The sequence below is a fragment of the Pteropus medius genome, unplaced genomic scaffold, assembly GCF_902729225.1.
Source record: "Pteropus medius unplaced genomic scaffold, Ma_sr-lr_union100, whole genome shotgun sequence".
Taxonomy (NCBI): Eukaryota; Metazoa; Chordata; class Mammalia; order Chiroptera; family Pteropodidae; genus Pteropus; species Pteropus medius.
In genome coordinates this window covers 61,629-74,454 of record NW_024352614.1, presented here as the reverse complement: position 1 = coordinate 74,454, position 12,826 = coordinate 61,629, and the positions used below count along the sequence as shown (strand labels likewise).

The 12,826-nt window shown below is 38.2% G+C and overlaps 1 protein-coding gene across 1 annotated transcript in view; it reads left to right on the top strand.

Annotated features, from left to right (window-relative positions):
• The window catches only part of LOC120589495 (complement receptor type 2-like), a 124,281-nt gene that overhangs the window by 98,557 nt on the left and 12,898 nt on the right, over positions 1-12,826 (top strand). The window contains exons 35-40 of the mRNA XM_039847009.1: positions 239-637; positions 2,156-2,332; positions 2,415-2,517; positions 4,633-4,718; positions 8,980-9,207; positions 10,175-10,351. Of these exons, the coding sequence (XP_039702943.1) occupies positions 239-637; positions 2,156-2,332; positions 2,415-2,517; positions 4,633-4,718; positions 8,980-9,207; positions 10,175-10,351 (1,170 nt within the window). The remainder of the gene's footprint in view (positions 1-238; positions 638-2,155; positions 2,333-2,414; positions 2,518-4,632; positions 4,719-8,979; positions 9,208-10,174; positions 10,352-12,826) is intronic.

Below are 12,826 nucleotides of genomic sequence, written 5' to 3'. Positions count from 1 at the left end.
ACTACATGGGCACATTTATTGAAATAATGTTAATTGAGAAGAGCAGAAGCAATAATGCTGTGGCTACTTAATTTACACTAGTGTAAAAAACATGTCTTTACATTATAAAACATTAGACAAGAGTAGAAGTGTTGTGGATATTCATATTTGGAAATTTGGGCTTTTTATAAAACTGGTTACCAAAATTTATAACCTTAAGAAATTGAGGTTTTGATTAACTCGCTGTCCCTTTTCTCAGGTATTCACTGTAGGCCGCCTCCAGCCATCGCCAATGGAGATTTCTTTAGCAGTAACAGAGAGTATTTCCAGTACGGAGTGGTGGTGACCTATCGCTGCAAACTTGGAGAGAGAGGGAAAAAGCTGTTCGACCTCGTGGGCGAGGCATCCATACGCTGCACCAGCAAAGACAACCGAGCAGGCATCTGGAGCGGTCCTCCTCCTCAGTGCATTATACCCAACAAATGCACGTCCCCAGACGTCGAAAATGGAATAAGGGTGTCTGAGAACAGAAGCTTGTTTTCCTTAAATGAAGTTGTGAGGTTTAGGTGTCAGGTTGGCTTTGTCATGAAAGGACCCTCCAGCGTGCGATGCCAAGCCCAAAACAAATGGGAGCCGGAGTTGCCCAGCTGCTCCAGGGGTGAGTCTGACTGAGATCTTAAAGGGGCCTACATATGGCATGAGTTGTAGGAAGATAAGGAGGTCAGCGTTTGTTCTGGCGAAAAGACGTGTGGTGAGCAGTGTGAGTAAATTTTGGGGGGTGAAGCATGAAATTAAGACGTGTGTGGGTATGTCTGTGTATGTGTGTTTGCGTGTACACTTTTGTTCATATATTTATTTTGAGAAGCAAGATCTTAATCAAAGAAGGAGACATTTGAGACTCTCATATTGAGCAATTCTCAGGGCAAAGTACCAGCTCCAATGTCTCTCAATTAGATTGAAAAACGATATGGACTTGATGGTCAGCTGTGTAATAAGCACTTGACATGCATTATTTCATCTGCGGTTTAAAACCTCCTTTGAAATAATGTTTATATCCATATGACAGTAAAGTTACCTTGGTCTTTCAGATGTTAAATAAATCATCCAAATCACATGCTACCAAGTGGCATACTCAGAAATAGAATGCATATGTGTCAGACCCCAGAGCTTGGATGTTGTGGATTCTTTCCATACTTCTAGCAATATCTATCACAGAAAGAAAGAAACTTGCTTATGAAGACGTATCACAGCCTCAGAATAGTCACAGAGATTTTAGAGTTTGTCTTTTCTGGTCCACTTCCTATATTTTATTGCTAAGAATCTGAAGTTGAAATTAAAAGTAACTTGCTCAAAGTCAAACAGATTCTTTATTCATCTTTAATTAGATATATATTAGGTTGAAGTTCACGAGTTCTGATACCCTCAGCACACACCAAAAGGACTATGAATGGAAGCAGCCAGACCTTGACTTAAATACTTTCTGGGCAATAGGCTCTCTCATTACAAGGACTAACTTATTGAAGGGATTTTGTTCTCAAGCTTGTCTTGTCTTCTTATGCCACAATAGCTGGTTTAGGAATGGATTGATGAATATCATGGGTAATATATTGGGACAGAGAGGGAGCTTACAGTTCTTTCACCAACCCACATCAACCTTATGCAATCACTCAGAGAGCAGCTGGGAGGACAAATAGACAGAGACATAAATGTTGATTATTACTACGCTTTGATTTTCCAAGTACAATAAAAGAGACAAAGAGAAATCCATTAAACAGATTTCAGCTCAGGAAACCTTCTCATTACCTGAAAGATGAGGCTGTATTGGATTGTCATTCCAGCAAATATGTGGATGGAGAAGCCCGCCAACACAAATAACTTTATACTGAATAACCAGCACTAGAAGAAGGGACTCCCATACCTGGTGCACCTATGAATGTATTTTAGACCTTGTGCCAGAAAGAAATAGGTTCTAATTCTCTACCTTGAAGGCTTTGACTAGATCTCTCCTCTATTCTTAACTTCTACATTTGTAAAATGAGAGGGTTGGAGTATCATGTGTCTTTGTTAGACTTGAACTTCTTTAATTATGAGTCTCTAACTCTTTAGAAGGACTAAAGTTTAGCAAAAGATATTTTCCCATATCTGAACAGGAACTTTGGACTTATTCTTTTCCCAGTATGTCAGCCACCTCCAGAAATCCTGCATGGTAAGCATGCCCTAAGGGACAAGGACAACTTTTCCCCTGGACAGGAAGTGTTCTACAGCTGTGAGCCCGGCTATGATCTCATAGGGGCTGCTTCTCTGCACTGTACACCCCAGGGAGACTGGAGCCCAGCAGTTCCCAAATGTGCAGGTACCTTCATTCTCATCTGGTTTGCAGATGAATCTCTTTGTACTTCACATAACAGTCTTACTCCTGATTTTTTTTCCTTTAGTGAAATCATGTGCTGACTTTTTGGACCAACTCCCTAATGGCCACGTGCTCCTTCCACTTAATCTTCAGCTTGGGGCAGAAGTATCCTTCGTTTGTGATGAGGGGTGAGTGTGACCTGGAATAGAGACCAAGGACTCAATGCTCGATGCTAATATGCTGACACCCTAGGCAATGGGGATTTATTTTAAAAGGGGGCTCACTAATGGAAAAGAAGTAATAAAAGAGCTTAATATCTGAAACAAAGTTTGGAAAGTATGGTAAGAACCATATGAAACCATGAATAGATGTTACTTGAAACATGAGCATTAGTATTTAAAAGGAAAAATGGTAAATAAATTGAACAGTAGAAATATAACAACAGATCTTGACTATTTGTGTGGATTAAGTATATGGATAAATAGTAATTTGTAGGCATAAAGAGATAAATATTCCAGAAGCGTTAAAGTTTGATAATTAAAAGAGTGTTATTATAAGTAACATGCAAGGAACGTTTTAGGAAATTTTTAAACCAACAGTAGAATTTAGAACAGAAATAAAAGAGTAAATAGTATTTTTTAATCTAATTATATATCATCTAATTAGTATTGAGTTGGCTGAAGGATCATAAAGACATGCTCATGTTTCAAGTAACATCATTAACTCTTTCTGTGAATCTAAATGATCTTGGTATTATGTTCCAACATCACTGGCAAGTACAAAGAATGAACCACAGAGCAGTTGTTCCCAATGTATTCTGTCAACCAATGGTCGTGATGCCAATTCAATGACAACAGGAGTCCCCAATGTGGGGTACAGTGAAAGGGGAGACTTTATTTAGTGCAAACAGCTCAATGGTAATACAGCCCGGCTGTATAATAACATGGCTGTGAGATAACTCCATAGTGTTACAGCTCAAGTATGATACAGCATGGCTGAGGAACAGCATGGCTGTGAAGCCACCCTGGGGCAAGGTGGCCCTGGGGCCCCTCTCTGGCTAGACAGCTTTACTATGCTACAGTCGATCAAGGCAGCTCTAGCCAGAGAAATGCAGACTTAGGTGGAAAGAGAAAGTGTACTCCCAGAGCCAGAAGGGAGCTGACATATTAAAGTCCCTGCCTCTTGTCCCTGGTTGGTCCATAGTCATGTAAATGAGGACTCCAAATTTTAATTGGTCCAAAAAGCATTCTCCTGATTGACCATAACGGAGCCACTCTGACTAGTCAGTGAAGATGCCAATGAGGATATAGCTGTGCAGCTCCAAATGGATGGGGAAAGCCTCAGTCCTGTTGGTTGAAATATGATTTCAGGAACTCTATAATGGTTTGTTCAAATGGCAGGAGCACAATGCAGGTGGCAGCTCAGTGGGAAACAGGAATTCCAGTGTAGGCAGTTAAGTACAGGCTTCTCCCTGAAGCATGGCTTACATGTAAGGCCCCTGTTTGTTAACAGCTGTTAAGCTCAGCCTAATTTCAGCCCAGTTAGGCACCAGGAGCCATTATTAACAGGTACATTCATTCTTCGGGTCAACAATTTCAAGAACTCCTTGACAGGCATTAAATATCAGTCACTCGATAAAGACCTGCAGGCAATTCAGGAGGCCATCGGTCTAACAATAAACCAGATGTTTTAAGTTAATTGTGCTCCAAAGAATTCTCTCTTCTCACCTTTTCTTCTTTTTTCTAGTTAATTTGACTCTACTCTTCAATAATCTAGATATGCCACAAGTCTTATTTAGGAATATTCCAAAAGTATTGGGGAAAACAAAAACAAAAACAAAAACAGTCTCTGATATCTTTCCTCACATTCTTTGATTTTCCAACCTAAATCAGGATCTGTTTTCTCCCTGGTCCACTAAGAGAAGAAAATGCTACATTTTGCATTAAACGAGTTTCTTCTCATAACAAAAAGGGGGCTGCCTGAGAGTAGAGAAAGATGACTGGAAAGTCTGGGACCAGACCAAGGAAATGCCTATCTGTGTTTTTTGTTCCTTCTTCAGTTCAGGCCTTTCTGATTATTGAGCTTTGGCAGTTGTTATTGTTTTGTCCATCATTGGAAGTTGCAATCTTTCAAAATATTTTAGTTCTGAGCCTCTATCAGCTGAGAAACCAAATGAGCTGAGCTTTTTCACCCGAGTTTATTGATATTAAATTGTATTTCAACAAACGAGAAGTTAATATCTGTCAATGAAGGGAAGAGAGAAATGGTGTGTTCACCCAGTCACTACTGCTTTTGTTCTTTAGGTTTCATTTAAAGGGAAGTTCAAGTAGTTACTGTGTCTTGGTTGGAATGAAAAGCCTTTGGAATAACAGTGTTCCTGTGTGTGAACGTGAGTAAAAAAATATATCTATTCTGGTCTGCATCTTTCTTCTTGGGTTTTTTTTTCCAATTTCTTAATGCATTTTGCCCAATGAAATAATCAAATGTCTACCTCTCTGTTTATCTTCATTTTTGATATAAAAATTTCTGTGTTGGAATAGTTCAAAGGAATGTTTTTTGGGAAATAAATCTAAACATCGTGTGTTTTGGGGTACCACCCTATAAATGTTTACAAACATACTAGGTGCTATAAATGGGAAGAAATGCTTCATAGATGAAGAGAAATTTATACTCTAAAGATTTGCCAAATTTTCCCTTTTTCTCGTCAATAGTGATGGTCACACTTCAGCTTTTCTATCCTTTCCTAAATCATCCAGTCATTCACATACTCATTCAATAATTTTTTAGCACCTACAATACACCAAACAGTCTTCTAGACACTGGTAGTATGCCTGTAAAAAAGAAAAACTAGGTCCTTGCTCCCTTGTTGTTTATATTCTTCAGCAGAAAGAACGATTAAAAAAAATAAAGGTAAACAAGAAAACAGATAATTTCAAATAATACTGAGTGTTATTAAGAAAAAAAAACAAGGTAATGCAATAGAGTAGTTAATGTGAAGGGGGATAAGGAAAGCTAGGAAAATAATAAAGTTCCAATTTAAAATAAGGCGATTAAGGAAGTCCTTACTGAGAAAGTAACATTTAAGCACTGACGGCAATTAGTTGACTACCAATGTGCATACATAGAGGAAGAACTTTCTATTCAGATAAAGCAGAAATTGCAAAGGTCTAAGGTAGAAATGTTCTTGGAATTTCCTTTGAAAAGCCTGATCTGACATTTTCTCGGAAGCTTATATGACTGGTACAGAGTGAGCAAATACAGGAGTAGTAGGAGGTAATAAAGAGAAGTAACTCTACATACTGTAAAAACTTAGGTGTTCACTCTGAGCAATATGGAAAGCCATGGAGTATTAGGAGTAGAAAAGTAACATGATCTAACTTATTTTTAATGATATCATTCTGGCTACTCTAGAGAGAATTAAGTTGAAAGGGATATGTCTTAGATTGGAGATTTCCCAGAAAACAGGACCAGAGGTAAAGTTCATGTTATAATGTTCAATTGGAGGGTGCAATCCCAGGACAGAAAGAGTTGAGAAGGACAAAAAAGGAGGCAAGGAGGAAAGATCTGCAAATAAAATATATTGTGTTGCCAAAGTGGCCATAAGCTTTACAGGAAAAAGTGAGAGTTTTTTGGTCATATTAAGACATCTGGAAAGGCTCTATGGATCCGGAACTATCCATTAGGAATAGGAAAAACAATTTATCTATTGTAAGTTTTCTGTATCCTGTCTCCTGTTTATCCCAAGGATATAAAGCCCCTGGCTTTCATGTTGTATTAATTTAACCCTGTGATCAGACTCTGGGGACATCTCACACAACCTGCTGCATGGCGCTCCATCTAAGTCTAGATGTGGTAGAAGAAGCCGGAATGGCCATGGATCTAGTTGTGTTGACTTGGATGTGAGATGTGCTTTGACTTCTACTGCAATGGGACAGTAGAGGCCATACAGTAGCCCATCTTTCACCCTTGGAGAGGCCGAACAGCCAGTGTTGTTAGGAACTGAGGTAACAGTGGTATCAGTCAGCACTCTTGATTGGGAAAGCAGCTGAGGGGACATAAGGCAGGTGTAACCAAGAAAATCTAGGGGATACAACTGAGGGTATAAGCTGGGTAGCTACAGCAAAAATCAACCAGAGATGTTGGCCCAGGATAGCAGTGGGGGAGGTAATATGAAGTGGTTAAATCCTGGATACATTTGAAAGGTAGAAATGACAGGATTTGCTGATGGTTCAGATACAGATATTAAAATAGAGACTAAATGAGATCACCTAGGGAGTCAGTGTGGCCATAGAACAGATGCATGGTCTAAGTCTTATAAATCTAACAATAAGAACTCAGAAAGATGATAAGCAATCAGCAAATGAGATGAAAAAGAAGCAGCCAATGCACTAAGAGAAAAAAATAGGAGAATGAAGTATCTTGGAAAACAAGTGAAGAAATTCTTTTAAGAATATGAGACCGAACAACTGTTTCCAATTCTACAGAGAGGTCAAATAAGATGAGGACAGAAAATTATCATTAGGTTTAGTGACTTGTGGAGGTAACGAGTGACCCTGACAAAAGCAGTTTCAGTAGAGTCGTGGGGGCATATGCTTGATAGGAATGAGTTCAAAGGAGAATGAAGGAGAGGAATGGAAGTTCATGGACGATATCTTAGAAGAATTCTAATGTAAAAGGAGCAGAGAGATGGGACGATAGTTGCAAAGGGAAATGGAATTAAGGGAGCTATTTCTTGTTTTTATGATGACAGAGATATAAAGTGTTAAATAAAGAAACACTACCAATGTATCCAATCTGTCCATGTGTGTCTTGGTTGGAATGAAAAGCCTTTGGAACAGCAGTATTCCTGAGTGTGAACACGAGTACAAAGAATAATTGTGCAGACTGGGTATCTCTCTTTCTTTTTATTTCCAGTGAGTTTTGCCTCATGGAATCACCTGTTGTCTGGATCTTTATTTAACTAAATTATTAATAAAATATTTTTTGTTGGGAAAATTTCAAAACAGGTCATGTAGGTCTTATATATGATATGTTTATGTTACTAATCTGTAAGTCACTAGGTTAATGCCAGTGTCAAAGTTTATGGAAAACATGTGAGGAGACACTGGATGACATGAAGGCCCACCAAAATTTATTTATTTATTTTTGAGTTTTGCCACCTAGGAGTAATTTCTCTTAAATTTGTATGTCTTTTTATCCCCTCACATATTTAAACTATTTATTCATCCTGTTATTTAGTCCAGAGCATTTATCAAGGAGGGGCTTCCTACATGCCAGGAGTTCATGTGGGGAGAGTACAGAATAGGAAAGACATATGCCTGCTCTCTCGAGTTCGATTTCTTGAAGAGGCAGACCATGAATTAAGAAAATAAGTAAACATATAAAAAATTAAATACATAAGACAGAATATTAAAAGTGATGTGTTACAGATAGAATAAAACAGTAATATGATAAATTAGTACGGTACAGGGAGGTGAGTCCATATTTTAAATGATGAAGTGAGCTTCCTTAAATTTTCAAACCACTCACTTAAAAAAAAAACATTTGGAAGATTCAGAAATTGAGAAATGGGTATTTTATACACCAAGATATTACTGATTTATCCTACTTTGTTTATTAATAATTTGTTTGTTTGTGAATAAGGCAAGACCTATTTTTAATCCACTTTTCCTGATGTTTGGAAATGTTCATTTTAATTTGTATTTTGATAAAATACCTTGCTAGAAACTATTCGAACATTTTATGGTAGTATGGTGGAACTTTATGAGAACACTCCATGTGTATAAAACTTAGAAATCCAGGAGACTCAACCTTCCTGACACATATAAAGCTGAAAATAAATTTATAAGTAAACTTTGGATAAACACAAACACATAGTTGAAATCCAAATATGAGAAGTCAATCATTGTTTGATATACTAAGGCTCTCATTTTTTTTATACATACAATTCTGACAAGTTTGGGTATCTCTTCCTAAGTTTATGTAAGATTAGAAGTAACGAATTAGTTTTAGGGAAGGAACTGCTAGAAACAGATACACTAACAGCAAGAAGAAATGACAGCAGAAAGCTCAGAAGAAAGAAAAAAAATGAAAAAAGGAAGGGAAAAGGAAGCTTCCTGGTGCCCTTTAATTTGGCTATAAAGAACCCTATCAAAATCAACGTAGTATTCTTTTGACACTATTAGTATTTGGTGTTGGTATGGATGATAAATGTCATGAGTCATCAAGGAAGAGTTATATCTGCTAAAAATGATAGTCCATGTCTAATAAACTTCACCAAGATTTCCCTAAACTTCAGATCTTTGAGGGCCAAAACTGTCTGTCTTGTACCCCATTGTCAGCCCAGGACTGTGACAATACCTGACACAAAGTAGGAGATCAAATGACTGCTGAAATATTAATTATCTTCCAAAGTGATTAAAAACTTAGCTACCTGGAGGGTCTTTTGGACTTTCGCAATAAACAGTAAACTAAGTCTCACTTTTCCTAGTTCCTTCTCAGAAAAAGCTTTATATATTTAAATTCCATCCACCTTAGTTATGTTCTCATAGAATGAAAATGTGTTTATGACACAATCCCAGGACACCATTATTGTATAATCATTGTAGTTGAAACTCTAATGGAACCTAATGCTCTTTTTTTCTTTCTAGAAATCTTTTGTCCAAATCCTCCAGCTATCCTTAACGGGAGTCACACAGGAACTTCTCTCGGAGACATTCTCTATGGAAAAGAAATTACTTACACATGTGACCCCCACCCAGACAAAGGGATGACCTTCAACCTCATTGGGGATAGCACCATCCGCTGTACAAGTGACAGTCAAGGGAATGGGTTTTGGAGTGGCCCTGCCCCTCGCTGTGAACTTTCTGGTCCTGCTGGTCAGTGTACACTTCTCCTCAATACAAATGGATCAGTATATCTGGGCAAGAACCTCTATATCTTTTTCCTGACAGTCGTTCATGCTTCTGAACACAGCTTTGTGATGAATATCACATACAGAATTGCCTGCTAGGCAAGTAACAGATGGTTCTAGCAGTGCTTCATGTCCCAGTTGGTGGTATTCTAATGACCCTTCCCGCTGGGGTGAGGAGTGTAGGATGGTGAATAGAGGAAGGAATAAAGAGTGGAGGGAATCAGTGAGGCACAGATTTTATAGAGAATATTTTCAAAGCAATGAAAACAAATGCTACATAAAATATTCAATTATGCCATCTCTATTACTAGTTGGTTTTATACTAGATAGATAGGTGTGCAGAGCAAACATGCATGATGATGATTGTAATTTACATTAGAACTGGTAATGCTATAGAAATAATCAGGAAAGTCCAATGTAGGCGTCTACACTCCTTTTGTTATTTCTAAGTATTCTGCTCAGCCTGTGACTGCATTTTGTTGACCCTTCATCTCACTTCTAACAAAGGGAACTCAGGCTGCCTTAGAGGAGTGGAGTCTAAAATTGTGCTGTTGGTCTCTGTAGCTCATTCCTTTTCATATTAGAATGGCTTTAAATGACAGTATTTGTCATCGGAGGATCCTTTGTGGCTGTGATTGTCCACACAAGCTCCATCCTCCAGTAAGGACAGACAATACTGAATTGGTAGTTTATAGATCCCACTGGTACTTCCGTCTGGTGCAGTTTGCAAGTAGAGAATACAGGCTGAGGGATCTGGGTTTAGATAATCAGTCTTTCAACTGAAAGGCAAACATTTAGTGTCTTGGGACCTGTCTGCCTGCATTTTCATGTGATTCTAATAGTCAGAGATATTATTAGATGTGTTGATGTGTTCTTACTTCTATGTGTAACTGAATGTCTTTTCTTGTGTTTTGGGGGAAACTTGTTCTCAGCATGTTCACATCCACCCAAGATCCGCAATGGGCATCACGTTGGAGGACATACATCTCCATATCTTCCTGGGATGACAGTCAACTACACTTGTGACCCAGGCTACCTGTTGGTGGGGAATGCCTTCATTTTCTGTACACACGAGAGAACCTGGAGTGAATTTGATCTTTATTGCAAAGGTATCTCTTATTCTTGCTGGGTTTTTATGGAAAATTGATGCATGAGGCTGAGAGACCCTTTCTGGGAGGATCATGAAATGAGTATCAGTAGTGGAGGTGAAAAGCAGAACATTAGGAAGGAAGGTTGCCCAAGGATCCTCAGCTCTACTAAATAAGTAGGAAGAACTGATAGAATTTCCAGTAATATGATAGATTTTGAACATATTTTAAATGCTTTACAGGCTTTTAAATAATAAAATATTTTAGCTCAAGAGGATCTCCAAGGGTCACAGATGGTCCTTACAAATATCCTTAGAAAGTCAGTAAGAGACGAGAGGCACAGTTTGTTGAGAGGAGAATTGAAGCCTGGAGTGAGGTTGAGTGCAGTGAGCTCCTGGAATTACTGGATGTGGAGTTTTACAATAATCTCCAAGACCAAAGGTGAGGTGTTTATTTCATCTCTTCCCTGGAACAAGTCATGAGAATTATTTTCATTATTTCTTTCTATGTTTGCAAAAATGATATCTGACTTACAAATCTTTGTTGGCAATATTCTAAAGTGCTACAAAAAAAAAAAATTGAAAATCATATTCTGTGACCAAGCATGGTACTGAGATTTTTACAAAAGTGATTTTCGTTAGTCTCCAGAAGAATTTGATGAGGTAGGATTATTATTCTTGCTATGTTACAGAGGAGAAAATTGAGGTATAGAGAGAACCAGTAACTGGTTCCGTGATCCATAGCTCATTAGGGATGGTGATAGGATTGGATCCCTGCTCAGCCCCTGCTTTTGAACACTACAAACTATACTGTCTCTTTTTAAGCCATTTCCTGTTTAGAAAAAAAAGCGAAGCTCACTGCCAGCATTAATTTAATTTTACATAAACATACTCTGAGGCTGAAGCAAATCTGACTGGTTTTCAATGTGAAAACAAAATATAAAAACTGTTCTTGGAGTTATTTCTAAGCAGGACTTTCTCTAATCCTAATATAATAGAAATGTATATGATGATCACTATTTAACAATTTTGTGTGTGTGTGGTAAATTTGAAAGCAAGGAATAACACAAAATGGATTATCACATTCCACACAAAAATATCACATTTCTCCCTGGATCTTCTTGTTATCCTTGTGTGAGCAGCAAACTTTGCAGTGACCAGTTGGATTCTGTTTTCCTGATGTTGGTGGTATGCTCTTGGGGGAAATGTCCCAGACAGATGAAGAGGTGTGATATCATCAGAGCACGGACAACCTTGAAGACATTGCTGCCCTGGCTAGTGATGCTTTTCCAGCATTCTTTCAATCAACGTCAGTCTGAAATTTACATGGCTGATGGTGTGCTCAGGATTGTCCTTCTTGAACAGCATGTAGGAGTTCAGCACTGTAATGTTTAAAAGGTGGTGAAAGAATTTCTTATACCAAAACTTGTGCCTTTTGTGCTTAGTTAGATAAGTGAGCATCTGATCAGCTGAGTCCATTGCTCCCATATTCTCATAATGCACAATGACACATGGCTTCTTAGTTTTCTTTCCATTTCTTTTGTCTATTTCAACCACAGTATCATTGTGGATGTTGACAACATTGTCACCTCCTTCTTGTCACACCATTTCAGTGCCATAAGTTCACCACAGAATCTGGCTACAGACATCCCCTTTGCAATCCTTTTATTTTTTTTTTAGATCATTTAGTATCTATTCTCTGTTCAAATGAGCTGTCCCAACCCCATCAGTCCTGTTTTGATGTAATTCACTGAAAAGCATAGGAGGTATATAAAAGTTATCAAGGAAGACACAATATGCTTGGCCAAGAAGGTCATTGATCAAGGTAAGAACAATGCATGACGATTTCAGACCATCAGCTGAATCTTTCAAATTCATGTTGGGCCCCCTGTGAACAAGCATATTCCACATATAATCAGATTGACTTTTACAAAATACACATAGCCAGAGACCAGATCCTGCTCATTTTGTTGGGATGTACTGCTTCATAGCTAACCGGCCCTTGAACAGCATCAGTGATTCATCTACTGCAATGTTTCCATTTGGAGTATATACAGTTGAAAATTTATTTACAAGAAAGTTGAACACAGGATTGATCTTCTGCAATGAAATCTAGGTCTTTGATTGACCAGCAGATATAGGATTGTTGACAAAATGCAGGCACCAGAGCAAAGGTAAAACTCTTTCACCAGTCACAATTTGTCTGAGATAAGGTATATCCAAAAGAGGCCTTGTTGACCAAAACATCTCCAGCTCAAGTTTCTACACAATACCATGAGGTGACATCACTGAAAAAAAGACTTTCAGTTCATCATTGACAGTGCCTTTCCATTTATCCAATTGCGAAAATCCTTTCGGACCAGGTGGCTTTGAAGCCAACAAGGCAGGTTGGGCATTCATTTCACTGGTAATTTTTGAAACTAATTCCTCAGTAAAGAACAGTTCAAAATACTTCAGGGCACCAGTGGTATCACTGACATCAACTTTTTTGCCAGTG